The 25,608-nt window shown below is 35.6% G+C and overlaps 1 protein-coding gene across 1 annotated transcript in view; it reads right to left on the reverse strand.

Annotated features, from left to right (window-relative positions):
• Positions 1–25,608, reverse strand: part of adgra2 (adhesion G protein-coupled receptor A2) — a 58,249-nt gene that overhangs the window by 5,053 nt on the left and 27,588 nt on the right. The window contains exons 3-18 of the mRNA XM_043247923.1: positions 13,488–13,559; positions 12,817–12,888; positions 12,539–12,610; positions 11,363–11,526; positions 8,751–8,964; positions 7,714–7,878; positions 7,422–7,620; positions 6,427–6,576; positions 6,184–6,345; positions 5,768–5,968; positions 4,679–4,868; positions 4,263–4,471; positions 3,193–3,320; positions 2,871–2,994; positions 2,252–2,400; positions 702–791 (exon numbers count right to left, since the gene is read on the reverse strand). Coding sequence (XP_043103858.1) covers positions 702–791; positions 2,252–2,400; positions 2,871–2,994; positions 3,193–3,320; positions 4,263–4,471; positions 4,679–4,868; positions 5,768–5,968; positions 6,184–6,345; positions 6,427–6,576; positions 7,422–7,620; positions 7,714–7,878; positions 8,751–8,964; positions 11,363–11,526; positions 12,539–12,610; positions 12,817–12,888; positions 13,488–13,559 — 2,361 coding nt within the window. The remainder of the gene's footprint in view (positions 1–701; positions 792–2,251; positions 2,401–2,870; positions 2,995–3,192; positions 3,321–4,262; positions 4,472–4,678; positions 4,869–5,767; positions 5,969–6,183; positions 6,346–6,426; positions 6,577–7,421; positions 7,621–7,713; positions 7,879–8,750; positions 8,965–11,362; positions 11,527–12,538; positions 12,611–12,816; positions 12,889–13,487; positions 13,560–25,608) is intronic.

Raw genomic sequence — 25,608 nt, forward strand, 5'->3', positions numbered from 1 at the left:
ATTTTCAGCACCATTACTCCAGTCTTCAGTATCATGTGTTCCTTCAGAAACCACTCTTAGTATGGCGATTTGTTTTTTAATCAATGTTGGAAACAGTTGTACTGCTTCATGTTTTTGGGAAGCTGTGATACTTTTTTTCAGGAAGTAAAAAATTATAAAGCAGCACTTATTACAATATTAGAATATACATTAGTGTTCAAAAGTTTGTGGTAAGTAATGGTGAGAATAAAGTTTATTTATAGAATTTAAAAAAAAAAATGCTGTTGTTTTTAACTTTTTCATAAAAGAACCCTCAAAACAGTATCAGAAATATTAAGCAGCACAACAGTTTTCAATATTGATAATAAATCAATATATTTTAATGATTTCTGAAGGATCATGTGACAAAGAAGAAGAAGCATCACAGAAACAAACTCCTCTTTCTCTCTCTCTCTCTCTCTCTCTCTCTCTCTCTCTCTATATATATATATATATATATATATATATATATATATATATATATATATATACATATACACATATACACACATACACACAGATAGATATAGATACAAAACTCTAAATTATACTGTAAATATAAATAGTAATGACAGGTAAACCTGTTTCAACGCTATCGTTATGTTGGTTGTTGTTTATATAAACATTTCAGGCTAGACAAGAACAAACTCATTTTTACTAAGGTTTTAAAACCCAGTACTCACTAAGGAATGTTGTCTCCGTAGTTATTGATGTTTACAGCTGCAGTGATACCACATATGATGAGTGGGACCCCACCAGCTATCAAATAAAACCTATTGAGGGAAACAGAAAAGAAAACTGTTAGTGTTCGTTTTATTAATGGTCAATCGCTAACCATTTTAACATTTTAGACATATTAAAAAGTATTAAAAAAAAGATAGAAATAAATGATAGCCTATCCTGTTACTGTTGTTTTTTCAAGAAAAGAGATACTAAAAATTGCTCAAAAATGTAAATGTGCGTAATGCTACTATCTGTTATATTTCCTACAGATGTTCTCTTTGGCCTTTGGCCTTTGCTTGGCGTAAAAAAATTTGTGCGGTCTATACATTAGGCAGTTCTGTGTCACTGTCTGTCAATGAAGAGCAAAGTCTGGGCTCCAGACAGTGTAGGAGAGCAGGGAAACATAACAGGATTTATCCCAGGAGGCAGGCGTGGGATCTGGCCAGACCTCCCTAGGGAACGCGAAGAGCACGGAGGTCTAGGGTAAAAACACAGCACACAGACTAGAGGGGATGAATATATTTGCATGCACGTCTCTGAGGACATGTGAAAGTTAGCCTTAACTAGTCCTGTCCCTCCTTTGATTTACAACTATTCCGTCCACTTTAATCTTTTTCCATTCCCCCCATTTGCTCTCTTTTTCCTCCGTCTGACTCTCCACAACGGCAGATGGGAATCAGCTTTTATCTGGACAATGGGGGTCTTTGATTAGTTTTCACATCATGGTGGTCCATTCAGTTGCACTCAAAAGCCCATTTTGCTCCTGTACACGCCTATCAATAGTTTCCACTCAGGAAGTCCTAATTCAATATGAGGTCTGCTCATAAAACTGTCAACATTTCGGACCGATTTGAGGTATAAAAAGCCACTCGAAATATTGCAAGAGTTCTGACTGAACCCATAATCATACTTTTAAAATGATGACAAGAAACCTTTAGAGTTAAAAGTCGTTAAATGTGATTTTCACAAAAGTACAACTTGTATACTTTCAAACAGTATTGTTTCTCAAGAACGAACTTGAGGGATTTTTGCATGGATTCTGTTGTTTGACAAAACCATCCTCGCTGTATCGTACCCATCTTCCTTAAAGCCTGATCAAAATGTAATGTGTTACAGCGATACTGTATATAGCTAATTGAAAGAGCTTTTTTTAACCATTTAGCGCCATGCTAAGCTAGTATGCTAAACTGTTACCTTGCTAATCGAACTATAAGTGAAACGTCTAGCTGCGGATGCGTTTATTAAAAATAGCAAATCCAGAACGCCATTTCTCATTTGGATGGCAGTAATAAAAAGCCTGTTTTACCTCATGCTCCTATGTATAACAAATATAGTCTAAATAGCTCTATTGACTAGGCTTTTTGTTCTGTGATGGTTTTATGGGCGCTAGGGTCATAATATATAGAAAAAAACAGGTACCTAAAAGAATTGCTTGCGAAAGATACATTCCCGAAAACAACCTGCTATTAACCATCTAACACTTTCAGCCATCCGTTATGATCGAACTGACCTGAGCATGGGCCGCTGGGTCGGTTGTACAGCAGACTCTCCTTCTAGCTGCTGTGGAGTCCTTAATAAGGCCTCTTTATATATGACTCTGGCGCTAACTCCGATCCATAACAAAGTGGACAGAGAAGAGTAGTGAAGAACAATCCCCACCTGACACAAACATAAACACATGAGTAACGCATGTAATAATACATTAGCTCATAGAAAATATCAGATAATATTTTAATCTGTAGCTATTTTTCAGTACAATGCTGAACAAAAGTTAAGTTTATGGATTTTGTATTTATCAACCCTTCATTATGTTTCTTTACTTTTTTGTATTTATATTTTGTACATTATTGCACCCTCTGTTTGTTCGTGAAACAACACTGAAAATGTACACATTTAAAGGGATAGTTTACTTCAATTGAATAAATGATAATTCTTCCACCCAAACCTGACAACTTTTTTTCCCATTCCATTCAAGTCAAGTTTGTTTGTGAACATTCTTCAAAATATCGTGTTTTTGTGTCAAACAGGTTTAAAACCAATTAAAGTAAAGCAATCAATGATGGAAATGTCATTTTTGTCATTTTAATTAAATGATACATTATTATTATGTACGAAAAATGGGGACTTACTGCCTGGCAGACGACTGGGTAGCCTGTCAGAGTGATGCCTCCAGCAAATACTGCAGACGTCATTGCGATGTGGAAACTAGTGTTCAGCAGCGTGTGCCAACTCTTCCTTGTGATTCTAATAGAGCTGATGGCAGAAAAACAGAAAACAGAAAAATTCCATATGGATGCCCACTTCTAATTCAGCGTCTTTGGCAATTTAAAGTAATAACACATCATGCAATGACAGGATTGTGTTACAATGTAGCAGTTTTCTGTTTTCTTTTAGTTTTGGGAGTTTTGGGTTGTACTGGCATACATTTGTTTTGCAAAGCGAGACAAATACCTGTGATGCAGTATGTAGGTGATGATGATGGTGAAGAGACAGAGGAGCAGGACTGCAGTACAGGTGTAGATCACCGGATGGAGCACTTCCACTGGAATCAAAGGTGAACCTGGGAAATCTGGCATCTCCTGGAACATTCACAGCAAAAACTGTTAGTAACTTTTAAAATTTCATGCATATGACTTCATAGCTGAGATATACCTCTAGGACACCGAAAAAAGAATAGGTGTAAGAAATGTCACTTATTTAGATGCCATCTTCCAGGCCACCGCTGCTGTTGATAGTAACAACTGGAACGAAACATTTAACCAAACAGAATGTTTTTGTGAGGATAAATAGCTATTTAAATATAGCCTTTTTTCTCATAAAAAAGTTATGAGGAGTTGCTCTGATGCCAGCACTGTGAATTATTGGTTATTCGGTGCCAAGAATTTTAAACCAGTGGCTAAGATAGCCCATCTATCACCAAATGACCTTAATAACAAAAACAGTGTAGGACATAGCTGAACATTACAATCCTTCGACGCATGTCACGGTGAAGAAATGTTGCATAACATATCAGTTTGTAATAGTGACTTATCCTCCTCAAGTAAAGGACCGACTATGCAGTAGGTAGGGTAGGGTTATCTTATTAACTAGTTAAAACCAACCACAACCGTGTTATTAATCAACTGACATTCTTTGCACTTGCTATGAATGGATATATAATAATAAATAACAATTGATATATTTTAGACATTCCATTTCGTTCTGTTCCAAACCCTGGTTGTTGACTACTTACATTTCAAGGCAACATCATGACAGTCATAAAACCCTTCACACAACAAGCAACTCAACATATCACTCAATTAGTGATTTATGCAGAGGACTGGAATAATGGTTGAATCCAATGGTGTTTTAGCATTTATTTTTTTGATTGATTTAAAAAGGTCTGACTGCAATTGAAATAGACATCTTAGATCGGAGCTCAGCATTTGGAAGCCACCATGAAGGATATGTGAGACAATATTTTAGAAGGCATCAAAATTACAAAACCCACAGGTCATATCTGTGTTTTATAAAGCTTATACCTGAAGCACAGCGTAATTGCTCAGTACAGAGCAGCGCAGTGTAGAGGTGGACGCATCAGTATGGGCCACCTGACAGCCATCCAGACTCCAACTCCCATGATGCTCCAGCGCCTGCAGGCTCCAGTGGGCAGCAACGGGGTCATTTCCAGGGGACGTGTGTCGTAGTGACACAATAACGGGATCGGACTGATTCCACATGCTACATCCATCTGAAAAAGATGGAGAGAGAGAGAAAGCAGGAAAATTTTAATCTGTGCTCTGGTAACAATTTCTGAAAATGAATGATTTGAATATTTTATGAGTCCAAGGATGAATCGTGTTGGTCTTCTCCCAAAATACCTGTACTACATCAGTACACTGTAAAAATTTGATGAATGTTTTCAATCCCTAGAACGTTCGAGCTGAAGGCAACCCACCAAGGCCAACGTAGATAACTGGAGTGTTGACGCCACGTCTGCGGGCAAGGTCCGAATGCCCTGTGAAATTGCTGGTAAATGGGAAGAATCTTCCGCTGCGAAACGCCACAAACTGCAGCTTACAGTCAGGAGGAGCGTTCGGCGGAAAAAGAGACGCGGGGAGAGACACTGAAGCAAGGGCCACTGCATTCTAGAGAGACAAACGTATGATAAAGTAGATGGCCAACAGAAAGCGTTGCGTTTCAGTGATTTTACCATGGCTAAGTGGCTTGTATAAAACCTCAGTAGTAGCAATACGATAGACACCTATGATTATGACAAAAACACATTTTCCTCATGCAACACAAAAAGCTTCCCTTTAGTGAAAAAGTAGCGCAATTTTGCGTATTTTAGAATAAACGTATATTTGAATGTAATGATTTTAGGTCCTAAAGTGCCCAAGTAAAAAAGTCATATATTTGAAAATGCAATTATTTAAATACATTTAATAATTGTAATTCAAATCTATTAACATAATTATTGACATGTTGCTTAGGATTACTGATCATATAACAAACTTTATTTGGACTTGTGCACAACGCACATTTTCTAATATTAAGGCTAAATTGTAATTTAATGTTAGTAATGATGAGGATCATATGACCTTTAAATAATAACAGTGTTTAATAAGTATATTTGCAATAATTTCACTTTAGGGCATTTAAATGTACTTCAGTATAACTGTAGTTGGATGTAAACACTACTTCATCACAAATAAAGTCCATTAGAATTAGTTGCTCCAATTTAACAGACAGTAAGTATACTAGTTTATATACTAAAATACGGTCGCAGGGTAATTATTATTTAGCAATTAAATTTGTAAATATTTGGGGTATACCTAAAATGAAAAAAATGTATTTTAAATGCACTCTTAATATAGTTTTCACTAGGGTGCATGTTAATTACAGTTAGATAATGAGATTTTTTTTTATTTAACCATATATGAATTGTAATGAGTTTATATAACGCATGCACACACATACACTGTATCTATCTATCTGTGAATCTTTCACTGTAAATATATACACAAGCTTATAAAACATGACAAACCTTGAGATGAAAAGCATTCAGCGAGGTGTTGTGTGTTCCTGTGGTGCAGCGAAATCGCAGTTGCTGCTCAAGAGATGGTTCAATCCCATCATGCCCCTGGCTCCCTCCTGCCGCCTCTCTTCTCTGATAAACTGTGCAGCTCATGCCAGTAAAATGAGCGGGACGAATCAGGTGAGCCTCCATCACGATGTTACGAGAACTCTAAGAAAGAGACAAAATATGCTTATTTGGTGCTCAGATATTCATTTCTCATATTTTTATTATATTATATTATATTGTGTGTCACATCAGGATTCCTTAATGAATATAACGTTCATAAAAACAGCATTTATTTAAAATAGCTTTATTTTAACCATGAATATACCATCACTTTTGATCAACTCAATGCATCCAAGCTGAATAAAAGTATACTCTACTTTGGAGAAGTCCTGTGCGTGAGAGTGCAGCTGAGGCCAGGCGAGAGTCTCCAGCATGTAGACGACTGAACTGCAGGCTCTTTCCTCTCTCTGGGCTCGAGCCAGGATCTGATCATCTACCTGCATCAGGTTACTGCCCATTTCCACCAGCACCTCGGACAGCTGGGACGAAGGAGTGCGCGTTTATTTAAGGGCACACATGAGCTGCATCATATACGCTGCTGAATACAGTGTCCTACAGACCTCACGCAGTTCTGTCACGTAGTCCATGCATTTGTGCATCATCTGAGCCACGTAAAGAACATCCACCGTGTCTGTGAAGCCAGCGGCCTCCAGCGTGTATGAACGCACCTGGTGGGCCAGAGTCACCGCGTTGGAGGCATTCATGGGCATCTGAGTGAGAAGCAGAGGATTAACTATGAAAATGGAATTCATAAAAACATGATAAAATGATTGCTGATGTATCATGTGACACTAAAGACCAGAGTAATGAAGCTGGGCATCAGAGAAATAATTTACATTATATATATATATATATATATATATACACACACACACACACACACACACACACACATATACATATACATATATATATATATATATATATATATATATAGATATATATAGATATATATAGATATAGATATATATTAATATATAATTAAACAAAAATGCTTTAAATTATAAAAACTATAACTAATAAATGCAGTCTTAATGAGCATAAAAGACTTCTCTCAAAAGCATCAGAAAATCTTATTTTATTGTGAAATATTAAGCAGAATTTAAACAAAAAAATCTATCTAGCAATCTATTCTTTATATTAATATATAATTTTGAAAACATAACATGTAAGTTTAAATTGAAAGGACATGAAAGTATTTTTAAGCATTTTAATTTACAAAACTACGTCAGTTCATTCGTCAGTGCACTTTAACCATATTTCAAAAACAAGCAATAATTATTTATTACATCTAACTTCAGTCCTTCTTAAGTGGGTCAATAAACACTTTCAAGCCCAATTGCATTCGGTATAAAATTTAACTATAAAATGTTTTATTTGCATCTGCAGTGCACATGCAGTCAGCATTAACATTACACTTAAGTACATGTAAAGTATAATACCCTTTTAAAAGGAGAGAATGCTAAAGCGTGCTTCTTTTTCACAACGGGAAACTTGAATTGTCACATCTGAATAATAAACCTGTTTTTAGGTCTCTATCTAGAATGTCACTAACCAGTATGAAGGTATGCAGGACGCGCGTGATGCCGTTAGTGTAGAGGCACTGAGAGTAGTCTCCCTCCTCCCAGCGTCCAGAGCGGTCACAGTTACGCCAGGCCTTCTTCTGCTCCACGCCGCCTCCTATGGTCAAGGAGGGGTAGCGCAGCTGCAGGCAGTGCTGGTAGGAGGTGATGCCAGCCAGAGTCCTGGGCCACCTGAAGCCAGGGGTTAAACAGATCACATATTGCCAGACTTTTCTAGACGAGCATTATTAAGGGCGCAGGTAAGCTGCAGGACGGATCTCTGACCTGAACTCCCCTCGGTTGTTAGTCACTCTTTGCTCCGGACAGAAGGAGGCGCTGTTCTCCAGAACCACTATCTCCACGCTGCGAGAGGCGTTCCCGCGGCCCGTGGACACCACACACTCCCACTCACCGCTCGCCTCCACGTGCACGTTTGACAGGATCAGCTCACTAGAACAGACACAACCGTATACCGTAATAACATCTAGTGCATAGAAGAGTGCTTTTCATTTACCTCTTCTTGCTACCCTTTTATAGTTCGGTGGCATTGCTTATTATTATTTTGTATTGTCCATCCTGTTTAATTTACTCTCATCTCTTTTTTCACATCGTGTTGCCTTTCTATAATACTGGTCTGGTCTCTTTCCTTGCGCATGCACTTTTTGCCCAAAAAATATAATGATATATAATGATTTATGAAGGATCATGTGACACAGAAGAAAGGAATAATGATCCTGGGATTTCAGCTTTGCACAAGAATAAATCACAAGAATACATTTTAAAATATATATAAATGGAAAACAGCTACAGCAATAATATTTCACAACTCATTACTATATTTCTAATCCAATAAATGCCTTGGTATAAAAAAAAAAAAAAAAAAACATTAAGCAACCTTAATTATTAAAGACCAGCAATGTACAGTATATATAAATATGAGACCCTTGAACACAAAATCAATCTTAACTGTTGATGTCTTAAATTGAATTGCATAAACTTTCCATTGATGCATGGTTTGTCAATATTTGGCTGAGATGAAAATCTGAAATCTCTGCAAAAAAAATCTAAATACTGAGTAAATTACTGTTAAAGTTGTCCAAATGAAGTTCTTAGCAATGCATATTACTAATCAAAAATGAAGTTTCGGGTATATTTACTATAGGAAATTTACAAAATATCTTCATGGAACATGATCTTTAATTAATATCCTAATATATAATTTTGATTCTTGTCAATGTATTACAAATATACCCGTGCTACGTGAGACTGACTTTGTGTTCCAGGGTCACACATATAACTAAATTAAGTTTAGTCTCTGTTACCTGGTGATGAAGGTGCAGTCATGCTGTACACTCTCTTCCAGATGAACTCCGCTGGCGGGGTCAGAGGTGACAGGCTGTCCTTTGTGACGCCAGTGAAGAGCAGTGATTTTGTCCACCAGTGAAGCGGTGCAGTGGAAAGGCAGCCTGTCTCCCTTAAACACGACCTGCCGCAGCGAGGGTAACAGAGACAGCGTGTGCAGCTCCAGCGGACCCTCTGAGGAGCAAAATCGGTCAAAAAAATGACTTCATCCTATATGTTACAATTAAAAAGTTGTATTTTTTTCCAGAAGGATGCATTAAACTACAGAAGCCTGCTTCTGCCACTGAATATAAAATAAAAACAGCAATTAGGACTTTTTATTTCACAATTCCGACATTTTTTTTCACAGTTATGAGTTTACGTCTCATAATTGCCTGATGCAAACTCTATACTTTTTATAGCCCATAATTCTGACTTTATTTCTCACAACTCTGACTTTATGTTCCACCATTCAGATTTTATTTCTCACAAATTTAAATTTCATATTCCACAACTCTGACATTATTTCTCAAAATGACGACTTTATATTCTACAATTCTGACTTTATATCTAGCAATTATGAGAAAAAGATTCCAAAGTTTATGAGACATAATTCTGAGATTTAAACTTGCAACTGTAAGAAAAAAGTCAGAATTGTGAAAGTCGCAATTACCTTTTATATTTTTCTTCAATGGCGGAAATGGGCTTCATGTTACAAAATATTTCTATTTAAAATGTGTGCATCCTGAAATCCTGAAATGATTCTGAAGCGTCGTGTGACTACAAATTCAGTTTTGCAAGTTAAAATATAAAAATATATTCGAAATGATTTATTAATTTATTTTAAATCGTAATAATATTTCACAATATTACTGTTTGTACTGCATTTTAGATCAAATTAACTTAGCCTTGGTAAGAATATAATTTTTTTAAAGCTCCGAACTCCAAACATAGTACTGTATGTTATGAGTATTTGAAATATTTGCATTAAAATGTAACAATATGCGCATGCAATCATCTGTGAAGTGCAGATATAGATTATACTGGTTGTAGATTCTCACACAGTCTCCAGATGTTCTTATTCTGTCCCTTTTTGTTGTGTATTTTATATGTTTTATATGTAGGCTTTCGGTTTTCTCTGGATTGATTTCTGTGTTTTCATCTTTAGTCCTAATAGACTGCACTGCTAGACATCTCCTCTGTTAATAACTGAAGCAATTTCAATCATATTCTTTGTCGCACACAAGTAGCAAGAGCTCTAAGAAAGCTGTGTGGTTTGTTGCTGTCTAATCATTCAAAATCAGCTTTTGTTGTGAAACAGCTTTGGGTGAATCAGTCCCTTGTCGAGGACTGAGGATATGCATTCACAACTGCAAACCCACAGAGGGATCTTTCCTAGTCGGTCACAGCTATGTGCTTCTGGCCAACATAAATATGTTTAAGGGCAGCAGAGGAAGAGATGGCGAAATGAGCTGATATTAAAACAGTAACAGGAGCCCCGGTTTGAGGCCCAGGACTTGGAAAAATGCAGCGCATGTCTACCAGAAAGATGAGATGAGGTTTAACAGAAAGTCACTGAGAAATACAATCAGACCCCTGTGGCAAAAGTCAGAGAAACAGGGAATTTTTAAGCAAATATAGTTGATCTAAGCTGGCTGAAACACAAGGATTGAGCAGCGTTGCAGTTCAGCCAAAATACCAAAACTGATCAAAGACTAAGAAGTTGTTGTCAGTGATCAATTATGCAGGTTTTAATAATGAATACTTTTTGTTTCGGGGGAAGTGACCACAAGTGCTACATCATTTTGAGTAAAAAAAACCCCACAAAAAAACTTTTATTAATAATAATAATAATAATAATGCGATCCTTTGACCATTGTCAATTATTAATAAATAATGTGATAGTAACAGAATAAAATTGAAATAGTCATATTCCAATTTTCACATGTAAATAAATATATAATATTATATATATATATATATATATATATATATATATATATATATATATATATATATATGTATAAATAAATAAATTCTGTATTCTGTATATAATGTGTATATACTGTAGATTTATTATGTATATATAAATACAAACACACAGATTTAAGAATTTTTATATTAATATAAAAATATATTAATATATATTAGAAAATATGTTTATATATTAAATGTATTTTGTATAATACTTAAATATAAATATATACATGTAAATAATATATATATATATATATATATATATATATATATATATATATATATATATATATATATATATATATATATATATATATATATACATATTAGTTATTGGTTCAAAAACAAAGCTATAGCCTATAAGCTAAAGCTATAGAGTCTAATAAAAGCCTTTAAATAACAATTATTTTTATGTTTGCTATAAAACTACCCTAATATTTACTGGAGTAAAAAAATGGTGACTAGCCCCAGTCTCCTGTATATACACTAATATATAGAGAGAGACAACATCTTTATTTATAAATAAATATGTTGTTATAAATTCCATTCAGATGTGCATTTTGTATGTACATAATTGAATATTACATTGTACAATATTGATATTATTTATGCTCACCACAGCTGAGGTCAGTCTCTCTGAGGATTCGCAGGGGTTTGTTCTGAAGTCTTCTGGGATACGCACACAGTGTTTCGTCGCCAAGCCGAGCTGAACTGCTGCGGAAGAAGCCTGGGACCCAGCGCAGACCGCAGTCACATGACAGGAACTCAGAGTGAAAGTTTCTAATAAACACACAATTGGAGGTAAGAATTAGATAAAGCTTGTTTTTCAGAAGAAAACTGTACATTAATTTGTGTAATTAAAGGTGTCCTACTATGCGATCTCAAATTTTCCTTTCTCTTTTGAGTGTTACAAGCTGTTATAGATAAGATCCTTAAAGTTGCAAACATTAAAATGAAACTACTTTGTTTGTGTTTCCAAAAGAGGACACAACTAGAAATCAGTGCTTAAGTTGTATTTACAACACACTTCCAGAACAGTTCAACACAAATATTAGAGAGTGTTCAGCGCATTTACAGAGAAGTATATTCCTAAAACCTGCCGAGCAGTCTATGCTGTGCACAGAGACTATAAAGTGAGGCAATTCTGCAGGAACCGTCAGGTGCTTCTGACTCACAACCTTTAAGTAAGTTCTGTTTTCAATGCCTCGTTTGTAATAGCTTTTATTGTTTTGGTCTTATAGCACGGGGGATGTAGCATCACGTTATAGTAAGGGGCGTAACATTTGCGTCACATGTTTGAGGTATTCGGCCAATCAGAATGTATTGGGTAGCTGGCCAATCACAGCACACCTCCTTTTTTTTTTAACAATGAGCTTTGCACAAATCGACCCGTTTCAGGAGGCGGGGCTTAGAGGAAAACTATAATGTACAGAATGAGGAAAATTATGTGTTTTTTGCACTTCAAACTGCATAAACACATTGCATTACACCAAATACACAAAAGACGCCAATAATCATGTTAATCAGTGACCCTAATGGTGAAATATTCAGAAATATTCTTCACAGCTACAATACAGGACAACCCTGTCATGCTCGATAAAGAAGAGGCTTCATTTAATAGCAGTTAAACCATTTCTATGGAATTATAGATATGCACAATCTTAGTTTTGTGCATTATAAAATTATCAAAGAAATCACTAAAAAAACTGGAATGCTAGAAATCCACAGAAATATCTCTTTCTATACAAAATAAAGGAGCATGTGCACCATGAGAACATTGACTTTAACTCACACCAGCTTTAGAGAGTGTAACTCCATAAACAAATGTGGATCCAGAGAGGAAAAGATGTTTCCAGAGATGTTTCTGTAACATAAGAACACAAATCAAACACCGTGCAACTCTAACATACGACAAGAACATTGTAACATGCATAATTGTCAACAGATTATGTAAGCATTATTATCAAACATGTGTTATCACGTACAGCGCAGCAACACATTTCAAGAGCGTTACCGATCTTCTGTGTTTTTGTATTCCATCAAATATTTGTTTCAGAAATAATGCCTTACAATTTAGTGAGGTTGGTAAGTCCCTGGAACACTTCTGAGGTCAGGCAGCCAATTCGGTTACTGGAGAGGTCACTGTACAGATTACAGTAAATAAGAGGCATTGTTATCCCGTGTTCCAGTTTTAGCAAGAATATGGAAAAGAACTTCAGAAAATACTTTATTGTGCAACAATCATTATGCAGTGATACACCACGAGCTATAAATCTATGTTCTGTTCACCAACGCTATATTTATTGAATTGAAAAAAACAGTAATATTGCAACAAAATAACTTGCATTATGAACAACTGAGCTTCTCTCACGCTGCTGAAAAATGTAGTTAGGTTAGTAGAATTGCTACTTTTAGTTAAGTACTTAAGACTGGGTTTGTGGTGCACGTTATAGACGTTTCATCAAGGTCCAAAATGAACTTCCGGTCTGTGTTTGTTTATCCGTCTGGTTAGTGAGTAATGAAGTTGCTCTCAAGTTATTGTGCTGGGGATGTGTCTCCCATACATTAAATTAATTGTGTTGACCTGCCACGATATAAAAAAAAAAGAAATACATGATCTGCGTGAACAGTCCCTAATAGTTAAACAGTTTTGTAAGTGAAAACTAATGCAATTACTGCTACGTTATTGGTAAAGTGTGTAACTGGCATCCTGTTATAATAACAGATTAAGGTGTACTTACAGTTTTCGAAGAGCTGTGAGACCCAGAAAGGCTCCAGGCATGATGGTGCTGATCAAGTTATTCCTGAGATCCCTGAGAAACAGACAAACGCAGAGACCTTTGAGCAGATCCACTTACATGTACTCTAACTGTTACATGGGAGTAGATTTCCCACGGATTAGTTTAAAAAAGCGGCTTGTGCCATAAATTTACTGCACTTGAGATGCTTAAATACATGAATGCATACGTGCATGTGCTTTGAAATAAAAGGAAGCTACATGTTTGTATATGCTGACCATTACTGAGTCCAAAAATAACCATTCATATCAACATAAAATAGCATGAAATATAATCCGAAACATATTTTACATGCCGTTGACCACAAGACCCTTTCCTGGCCTTCAACACAGTTTACTTTGTTCTGTCTCTGTTTGAGAAAGAAAGAGTTTTCCTGCATTTTTTTTTTTTTTTTTTTTTACCATATACCTCAAACCATACCTGGTCCAGACGAAACGGAGGCAGATCCCCCGAGCAGAGAAAACAGAAAGTAGAGATGATAGAGATTTAAAGTGATTTTTCCTACACCTTCAAGAGTCAAACAATAAATATTAGTTTCCAGTACAAGCTTTGAAGGTAGTGTTTCCTGCCGCCTCTGTCCTGGCCCGGATCTCTGTGTTTGCTTTTGTCCATGTGTTAAAGCACTTATCAGCATATTCGCCCGTCAAAATATGAATTCACACGCTTAATACTGACAAATGAACCTCTGAAACTCTTGCATGGTTTTTTATTGGCCATGAGGGAATTTTGAGGATGATAAAGGTCAACTCAAGATTCATAATGGCTAGACATTGTTTCAGCATCCTCAAAACAAGAGACTAGTGATTACAGCATCTTTAAAACTTACATTAACAACTGCATTAAAAAGGTTAATATGATATATTTTAATTTCATGTAAACTTTAAATCAAAACATCATATATATATATATATAGTACATATATTAAAATGAATGTATGTTTACTGTGTATATTTATTGTAAATATAAACACACACACACAAATACAGTATCTATTTTGAAAATATTTACATATATATATTACATATTACATATAAATATATTTAATATACCAATATATTTTCTTAAACATACACATGCATGTGTGTGTATTTCTACATACACAGCACTTGTAAATATATTATGTAAACCAAAATATTTATTAATTAGTCATTTATTAATTGTTTACAAAGTTTGTTGTGTACTTTATATAGTAAGCTGCTTTTGAGTACAAATTACATATATATATATATATATATATATATATATATATATATATATATATATATATATATATATATATATATATATATATATATATATATATATATATATATATATATATATATATATATATATATATATATATATATATATATATATATATATATATATATATATATATATATATATATATATATATATATTTTTTATAAATATATACACATAAATACATATTTAGAAATATTTTTACAAAAATGCTGTATGTGTGTGTTTATATATATACACACATTATATGCATATATTTCCATATGTATGTGTATTATATTTTAGGTTGTAGCCTTTTTACTAAATTGAACCAAAACAAGCAATCCAGCGATCAATCATCTCTTTTTTTTCCCTAACATCCTTCATCTATATAGCTGTATCAGTGCTGAAACTACAGCAAACAACACCACGGCATGATATCACTCGCTGAATATAAACATGAACATAACACAGCTTGATAACAGATATGCTGTATATATTCGCAGGGGACCAAGACATTAACACCACCGTGACAGAATGCAGTAAAGCGCTGGTCTGTCACATCTGTAAGGCCTACTGAGTGCTGCGTGATTGACACATTAATAGCTATCAGAGCCAATATACGGAGAGAAGAAGGTGAGAAAGTGACCGCAGGAGAAAGTTATGCGCTATTAAATACACGTGTTTGAATTCCTTTGACTACAAAAGAGTGCGGCAGCAGGGTAAATAGGACATGTTGTCGAGTATTTCAGTCTGTGAATGTGAATTGCTGAATGAACCTCCTCACAAATGTGTGTGTGTGTGTGTGTGTAGCCAGTAGCAGTGCTCTTGGAGGGGGAACAATAGCTGTTTCCTGGCTAGCGTGTCCTAACCCTCATTAGCACTGTGATGAAAAGAGAGACTCTACCCACTGTTTCCTCACACACACACCGCTAGAGTAAAGGTCAGAGCAAAGTGTGCTCTCTGTGTGTGAAGATCAACACAACGGCTCACAGACACTCTCTTATCGCTCGGATGGGGAATGTGGGACGGGGAGAGTTCTCTTCCTAAAGTCTGGAGTGCTCACACACACACACACACACACACACACACACACACTGCAGAACCACAATGTCAGCACGGCTGAAGTGATTAAAGACTTGTGAAATCTGGAGTTTTATGGCTCTTAATCTGTTTGTCAGTATGGCTTTATATTCCGAAAGCTTACAAAATGATCTTTTAGCGCAATTATATGCTTAAAATATACTGTCTTTCTTTTCTAGATAACAATATTGCTGACTCAGATGTACTTTACACTTGTCTGATGTGTTGACTAGCATACTAAAGAACTTAACTATGGTTTTTATAGTTAATTGTAATGCATAGAATGTTTTATATATATATATATATATATATATATATATATATATATATATATATATATATATATAAATTTTAGAATAGAATGTTTTATATATATATATATATATATATATATATATATATATATATATATATATATATATATATATATAACAGGTAATATACAGGTAATATAATACTGAAATAACTGCTAGTACACTTTCGCAATGTTTCTTAGCAAACTTAAATGTTAATAAATGTTTGTGTTTAAATACATAATTCATCATGTTTAATGCACTTATTTTGATGTTGTACTTAAAATTTTAAAAGAATATTTTCAAAAAAACTGAACTAATCCTTCAATAATAATCCTTTGCCATGTTTTAAAGCACATGCATCATTTTAACTGTAGCATGTTATTCAAACTGTAAGCCTGTTTGTAAAACCAGGCCCTAGAGATCTGCTTAAATACAACTTAAGTAGGTAAAAAATACCCTGAATTTTAGCTGACTGCATTTAAGTATAGATTTTAAATTAAGTTGCTTCACAGCACGCTCATGTCTTTGATATAGGCTAAATGTCATTGTCTATTGTCTAATGCTATTGGATACATCCAGGCCCTACTTCCTGTTTTTAACAGGCATCCACACAGAAGACTGCCCTCATCAAGTGCTTTCACATGGTCTTTAAAACTCTGGAGCAGTTACACACAGTTGGGATCCTTCACAAAAGGATTTATAAAGAATGATTTTTGATCCGTGTCTTTAAATCACTTACGAACTTAGCCAAACTCTGCTGAATAATTTCCCCAGCACATGGTTTATGATTTTCTTAGTAAGATCTTATGTAAGAACATGATGATAGGTATTCAGACATGCAGATGTTTGGACGGGAAATCTATGACACACTTCAGTCACTGACCTGAAACAGCATTTTGTGGTATTTTAACTCTTGAAGGAGATTTGGGGTTTACATGGGACGCCGTCCTACCAGCTGTGATGTGTTGAGTTATAACAATTGTCAAAAAAATGTAAGAACAAAGTGAATTTTCTTTTATGAAGGAAGGAGCTGCACATCCCTTTAAGCACTGCAATTCTACAGAAATATGGATGCTTTAATTAACATGTTAATGGTTTCTTCTAAAACAGGATTTTGACTATTTTGATGATTTTTTGAAGTTGATATGACACTAATTTGCTAAGTTTTAATGTTACTTTAGGCAAGTAACTGTAAACTGCAACATAACATATGCCTTGGCTATGAAATGGGGATATATGTAATTTCATCGTTACTTCTATTGTAGCTTTTATTGGCACTTATATGATATATTTGTATATATTGAGAGCAGAGATCGCATAAGATGAAAAAATAAATCTAATTTCTCTGATATGGAGTTATATAGTTCATTGCTGTTTATGTAGCCCTGTTGCTAGGCAATGTAGTAATTTGTTTGTGTGTTGCTTCGTAGATTTAGGTGCAAAGAGCGGAAGCCATTTTGGTGCCGCATGTCATTTCCTGTCCCTGCAAAGAGGTTGTTTCTCGTTTATTTTACGGTTTCCTTTCTCTTTCTCTTTTTTTAAAAGCTGTTTTTCCCGTAGCGCCGGAGTCCTGAGTGGGGGGGGATCAGACGTGACCCCGTGTAATGGCCACTAACACACACATCGGACATGTTACACAATGGGGTCCTTATAACGCTGCCTTGAAATTTACATTGACCCACTCCTACCCAAACAGGAAATCTGGATCTGCCTGCTTCTTATTTTTCCAACTCATTTCCTGCTTTTCCTCTCCTTCCTCAGATTATTGGAATAGTTTTCCTCTATCCAGTCTATCCTGAGTCAAAGACAACATTGCTATTTCATTTGCACTAAAATTATTGCAAATGATCATCATCCTTTCTGGAAACACACGAGGAGCATAACCTTAGTATATTTATATATACTATATATATACTAAGTACGTGTAAAATGTTTATGTAACCCTTTTAATGATCAGATAAATGGAAGCAATATGTATTCAGCTTCAAGACAGGTCCATTCAGACTGAAATATCTGACAAATTTCAAGAGCTGGAATTAAATACACATGCAATGCGAAGTCCATTTCCAGAATTTTTTCCCCCAGCAAACTCAAGGAGGAGAAGTGCACTTTTTAAGAGTTGCATTTCTGTGGTTAATGTTGATTATATATTCGTTCAATGGCAGAAGGAAGGTTCTATGCCAAGATAAACGTTGGGACCGGAATTGTGGAAAATTGCTCAACCTTGTGCTTGGAGCATGTGTACTTCCAGAAATAAATTAGGTACATATATTAAAAAATGACCATTCATGCTTTTAGGATGTTGCTTCAGTTGGACTTTGGAAGGAGGTTTGCTGTCAAATCATTTGAAGGGACCCAAATGTAGACGGAAAGTAATGCCACAATCCTGCTTTACTTCATATCCTTATCAAATGAGCTAAGCATGTGTTTTTCCTCTGTTAGCCACAAACTGGACACTATATATATATATATGCAAATACATATTAGATATTTATTTACATTCATTAATTTAGCAGACTTTTTTATCCAAAACATCTTAAAAATGAACAATACAGCAATTTAAGACAACTGTATGATTTTTAGATTGATCTTTTCAACTGAGAGACCCATAGAAGGGGTAGGGTCAACTGAAGATAAGGGTAAGTTGTTCTTATTTTGTCTTCTGGGAAACATGTTAGTATCTTCTGTTGCTTCTGAAAAAATATCCAATGTTTGAACAAAACAAGAAAATCTTAAAAAGTTTTAGTCCTCCTTATATTTGCAGGACTTCAACCAAAGCCTTTGGTTTTCCATCATCTTTTGCATTTCTGCACGTTTGAGAGACATATTTTCACACTGACAAGAACTGAGGGACACATATGCAACAAAGCGGTTTGAATGTTCGCTGATGCTCCAGAAGGAAACAAGATGCAGAACTGTCGGTGAAAACTTTGAAAATTCAAAGACAAAAGGTAAATCTTCCAGGGCGCACATAACTATCTTCTGTTGGCAAAGATTCACCATTTTCATCCAGTTCAAAAGTTTTCACCCCCCATTCATTTGCATTGCAGTCGCTAAACACTCTTTTGGCATGTATTTGGTGAAGATTTCTTTGCAGAACCATGCTACAAGACTACAATATAGCATCACAATATGCCTGTCTTTAAAGGTGTATAATGTTTTCTTTAAAACTCTATGGAGAAATTGAACAGGATTTTTATCTACGCAGCCTACCAACCTCCTGAACAAAATTCTGCAGCAATTCCAACTATTAATGCGTCGATAAAAAGACAATTATCAATCAAAAGTCCAGCATGTTGGGCCAGCACACAGTACTTTAAGAGTAGAGCGCTGAAGCGCTGTCACTAGGCCAGCAAGACTACAAAGAAACAGCTGTCTGACAGCACAGAGCACAATATGAGTGAATGAACACAGGACAATGACAGGCTATGTGTGAACACTGCTGGATGTGGGTGGACTTTGACATCCAGTCAGTCTGGACTTCAGGAGGCCAAAATGAAAAGGATTTCTTGTGGACGTGAAAGAAGGAAACACAGAGAACAAATAAAGAAAGTTGTAAATTCAGTTCAGCTGTGCATTTCACAGACACGGTAAAAATGTCCTCCCATCTGCTCTTTCGGCGATCTCTCTGTCACTCCATCCTGCTTTTCGCGTTTCAGGAAAAGGCCAGACGCTATCGGGTCCCGCTAGCAACATAAACACACCCACACTAGCACACATACACACACTCACAAACACACCCCTTGCCTCGAGTTTATCTAATAGTCACATCTGGAGTCTATCAACTCCAGCGGTCTGCCCCCCCTTCTTCTTCCTCACACACTCCTCTGGTCCTGCTCTGTCCCGTTCCTTTAACACTTTCTTCACCACGTCGCTACTGGATATGAAGCCTGAGACAACTCCAGCAACTGAATATTCAGTCCCCGCTGTTAGGCGTATTCATTGGCTCAACATCTCGACAAGAACTCGAAATGAACCCTGGAAGAAGAACTTGGACTGCTGTTGCGCTGCGGAGGAGTTTTGAGGAGTGTTTGTGTAAACAGCGAGGCCGAGGTAATCTAGTCCGGTCAAACCATGTCTAGTCAAACTTCTGTCAAACTTGTATCGTGATATCACAGCTGAAGTGTGTAATTTTTGCAGTTTTGCATTCTTCTTTCAGTTTGATATGCAGAGGCAACATTTCCCTGAAAAGCGTAAAAATCGTGGCACTTTCAAAACATTGTTCTGTTTGTTTGAGCATCCTGAAGAGTCTGACACAGCAACAGCTCGACCAATGGGGTGGGTTTGGGGGCGGGGCTTTCTGTTTGGCTGACAGGTGAAAGATGAGGGGACCATCATGAAACCATCAAAACAATCATTACTTTTGAAGTTTGGTAGCCAATTATTGAAAGTAGTGCAGAAGAAAATGTTTCAAAATCAATGCTGTCAAACAATCGATCGTAATTAACTGCATTCAAAATAAAAGTGTTTACATAATATGTTTGTATTTTTGTTTGCATATATGCGTGTAACTGTGTATATTTATTATGTATATAAAGACACATACAGTATACATATTAAAATATTTGCATCCATATATTTATATTTATATTATGTCATATAAATTTATTAAAATATATAAAAACTACTCATTTTTCTTAAATACATGAATGTGTATGTGTTTATATATACATAATAAATATATACAGTACACACAAAACTATTATGTAAACAAAATCTTATTTTGAATGTGATTAATCGCAATTAATCTTTTTAAAATATTAAATATAAGATTTACGTTAAATTACTCGCCGACAGAAATAAGCAATTCTGTGTGCTTAAGATTTATTTTATTGTATCTGTTTTATTTATTTATAGTTTAAAGTATTATTCTCAAGTTAATTAATGCAGGGTTATTGGATTTTTAATTACATAAGATGCTGATTGAATCCACATCTGTCTTTCTCTAGCTTTGTTTATTAGGGAAAGATGGTTAAATTCATTGCCACTGCCACTACCCTTCAGATTTTATGAGAGGGCCAGGAGCTTAGCAGTGACCAGCACACACACACACAAACACACACACAAACACACACACACACACACACACACACACACACACACACACACACACACACACTGCTCTCCCACTCTGCATAAGGTCATATCCTTACCTACATTGGAAACTATGTTAATCTTAATTCCAAACACAGCATAATGAACCCACATTAAATTAGAAGGAGAGGGTTGGGACACCCTCAATAAACAAGCACATTTTCTTAACTGTGTATAGCAGGTTCTGCTTGCAAGAAATCTGTTCTCATTAAGGTGGCTTTCCACAGAAAGCACTTTTGAAGGAATAACATCATATTCTCACCCTCATGTTGCAAAAACACAAAAAGAGAGATGTTCAAAGAATCCTATTCCTCTAATAACTGCATAGATAACTGCATAGATTTATCTATCTATCTATCATCACATTAAATATGTATCTTGTCTCATATCATATTGTATCTATCATTTTGTGTCTGTATCTCTGTACATCTATCATATCATATTGTTTGTCTGTCTTTTTGTCTATCTGTCTCATTTCATATTATAAATATTGCTTACACCTTAGAACAGGTAACACTTGTTAACTATCAACTGCAACATTTTCCTCAATAAACTCCTAATTTGCTGCTTATTAATAGTTTGTAAGTTACTTGTAAAGTTAGGTATTGATATGTAGAATAAGGCATTAATATGTGCTTAATAAGGGCTAATATTCTAGTAATATGCATGCTAATAAGAAACTAATAGGTGTAACCATAAAATACAGTTTTACATAAATATCTATCTATCTATCTATCTATCTATCTATCTATCTATCTATCTATCTATCTATCTATCTATCTATCTATCTTATCATATTGAATCTTTTGCATTATAAAAGACAGAAAAGACACTACAGGGTCAAGGTCTCTTTCACTTTCCCTCCTCTCTTTATGAAACCCCATTTTGCTCCTGCTTTCCCCTCGTCCTGTTCACTCTATCAGCTTGTAAATCCTCATTCTCTCTCTCTCATTATTCTCATTAGCTCCGCTCAAATCAGTGCTGGACAGGCCGCTGTGATCTGTTCACACACTCGTTAGGGTCGCCGCTCGTTAGCAGGGGCCGGCCTCATTACAGGATGTGTGTGTGTGTGTGTGTGTGCGCGTGTACGTGTCTATGCGGCTGTGTGCCGTTTTAAGGGACGGCACCGGGTGGAAAATTGAATTTAGTGGATCAAGGGGGAAAAAAACGTGGGCTTGGCCGAGTATGCGGGTTCAGGTGAAAATTGCTCTTTTCGCGTAACATGCCTGTGAGTGCGTGAAACAAAGCCAAGACAACGCAAGGCACACACTTACACGCACGCTAACATGTGGCCTTCACGACATCCTACAGCAGCCCGCTGCGTTCTATAAGGGTATAAAGCAAACATGGCTAAACATCGCTCTCGTTGGGTGGTTTGGCGAGCTATGAAGGACTTCTTTTCTTTGAGGAGGTCTGCTTTAATGAAAGGGAGGACTGTGTGAGGAGCTACCAGAGAACCAACGCCGGCCTCTCCTCCTGCCCTCTGGCACTGCTGTAACACTGCCGTCCTTATAGAGGCATTTCATAACGTCTAAGAGTGTGAAAACTGCAGACCGAACATGCTAGTTGTGTCACACCTGCGGGATGTGCGGTTGAAGGCCAAGAGGGTGAAGAAGATGCAGTAAAAACAGTAATGCATCACTTTTTATTAATGGCATTTTACCTCAAGTTCAGTTGTAATGCTAATCAAGGTGCGGCGTTGATAAATAAACACGTCATGCGCTAACAAGTCATAACTGTGACATGTTTTAAATGGCCTGTTTTTATAGCTTAATTAATGGTTAATTGCAAAAATGCATTACATTTCTTTAAAAGTGACAGCTAGGACTTTTGATGTTATTTTAAATTAGCTTTATGTTAAATTCATTTTTATGCATGAATCGATCATGAAAAAAATGCATTAGCATTTCCACAAAAATATTAATAAGTTTCAAAATAATGTGCTGTAAAATAATACTACATAATATATCACAATCCCTAGAAATGTTTCTTGAGCAGACAAACAGATGCTTCTAAGTCTAATCCTTCCAATATTAAAATTATTTCTGCAAGATCATGTGAAACTGGTGTAATTATGCTGAAAAAACTGTGCAAATTGTAATTTCAAAATATTATTATTTTAGGTCAAATAAACGCAGCCTTGGCAAGAATAAGACAACATCTTTCTGACTTAAAAAAATAAACTTAATAGTCAGTTATGCATTTTCAGTATATAAAAAAATTACAATAATGTTTGTGAAAAATGTCTGCCTCACCCAATCTTCAGCTGAAAGCAAATAATCTGCAGAAATTTGAAAACTAACTAGTAAATGTGTTATTTCTAGCATTTTTTTATTTTTTACTAGCATTTTTTTAACTGAAAGTTGTCTTCAAAATTCATTTGAGTTAAAAAAATTAAAAAATCTAACAGGCACATATGGACAACTGAACAGGCAAAAGCCTATTTCTGATGATCAATGCCTTATATAGCAGTGTGAAGGCATATGAGAGAAATTCATTGCGCTTCCCTGCTGTTTTATAGTATACAATATATTAAAACAACAGTTGATGCAGGACATCGAAGCTCTGTTGGACAATGCATTTGTGCATGTGTTCTCCATCGGTTCACAAAGGTTTAACAAATAAACCAGTTTGACTCTTCCAAATTAAATTAACTAATTTGGAGGCTTCTCTTTTATTATTTCGCCCTCTGCTATGTGTGATTTCACAGAAACGCCCACCTTAAGAGTGTATACATGCGGCATACAGAGAATACGTGAGAGAAGGAAAACACGGCTGTTTAGACAATATTTAGAGCCTTGAAGCGAAGCCCAAACAGTTTGAGAGAGATTTCCATAATAGGATGCACAGCGAACAACACATGGGCTGAAAAAAACACAGAAAAAGAGTGCTGCAGTTTCTTTCGTGTCATATCGATAACACATGTGTCGTGATAAAGAATGCTTTGACATGACTTCAGTGAAATACTGCATCGCTGATAACACAGCCTTTGAATTGAGGGGAGAAAAATGTTGCAGTAAATATGTCAGCAGTCAGATCTGTGATTGATATGAATATAATAACACTCCTAGACATGAATTTGACATACGCAGCAGTTTTTGGGCTGCAGAGAGAGTGAAAAGATCACTCTGTCCTGGGATGACTGCTGCACAGACTACACAGATAAGATAAACTGCAGCAGCATGTTACGCTACACACACACACACACACACACACACACACACACACACACTCACAAGCTGGAAACAATGAACAGAGACATGTGCGCGCACACACTGGACCGTTGTATTAAAACAAGAATAAACAGTGCAACAATAGAGGAGTACACATACACACGTCACACAGACCTGTCACTCCGCAGGAGGCCGAGGCCCAGGGCATGCTGGGAAATTTGTTACATTCGACTATAATCAGGTTCTCGTAAGCAAACTGAACTGATTCATCGGCGCTTTAAACGTTACCTCCCTTGTGAGAAAGAAGTGCACTTAAAAATGACAGAAATTAAGAATTAAAGAATTGAACAGAATGTAAAGTTTTCAAAAAAGTCTGTTAAATGCGGTAGATTAGATTTTTTTTAAAAATGCAATTAAATGCCCTTAAGAGCGCTAGAGAGTCATATATAAGTAGGACTTGCTAAGCTTTTTATGTAATCTCATAATTATTTCTATTGTCTTTAAATGTGTACTGCTGAATGTACTGACAAGCATTTATGGTAAACTAATATACTATATGGCATGTCACGCATTCAGACACATTTATAAATACACGTGTATGATGATGAGATTGCAAATAAATACATTTAAAATATATTTTAAATGTATATAGTGAAAAACACAACTTCAGTGTATATGTTAAGCAACACATCAAAATAAGTACTTATTTTGAAGAACGACCAAAATTACCATTGATTTAAGACGGCACTTTTTAAGCACTTTTAAAAGTGCACTTAAGTGTACTAAAGTTTACAGAAAACACAAAAGAAGGGTTAAGATTTTAAGCACATGACACTTATATTCATCTTCATTTGTCTCCTCTGTTCTCATGCTGCATCCCAATCAACTTGCCACCTTAAAAAGTGCAATTAAATTCTATTCATATCAGATTTGTAAATTACAGAAATGTGATTATGGCTGTGTGATGGTGAACTGTGTGATTCAAAGACAGCAGAGTAAATGAATTAGTCCGTTCATAATCGTACACGTGAGAAACAAATGCTGTCGCTGAAGACCATCATTATACTTAACCGTTTGGTTGCTTGGAGACATATTTCCAAAGCAAATGCTTGCACTGCAGTTTGTTTCTTTATAAATCATCTTCAGAATGTCTGGCAAAGCAGCGTCTTTACAGAGGGAAGACAGCGATATCTA

This window comes from Puntigrus tetrazona, chromosome 8 (assembly GCF_018831695.1).
Source record: "Puntigrus tetrazona isolate hp1 chromosome 8, ASM1883169v1, whole genome shotgun sequence".
Lineage (NCBI taxonomy): Eukaryota > Metazoa > Chordata > Actinopteri > Cypriniformes > Cyprinidae > Puntigrus > Puntigrus tetrazona.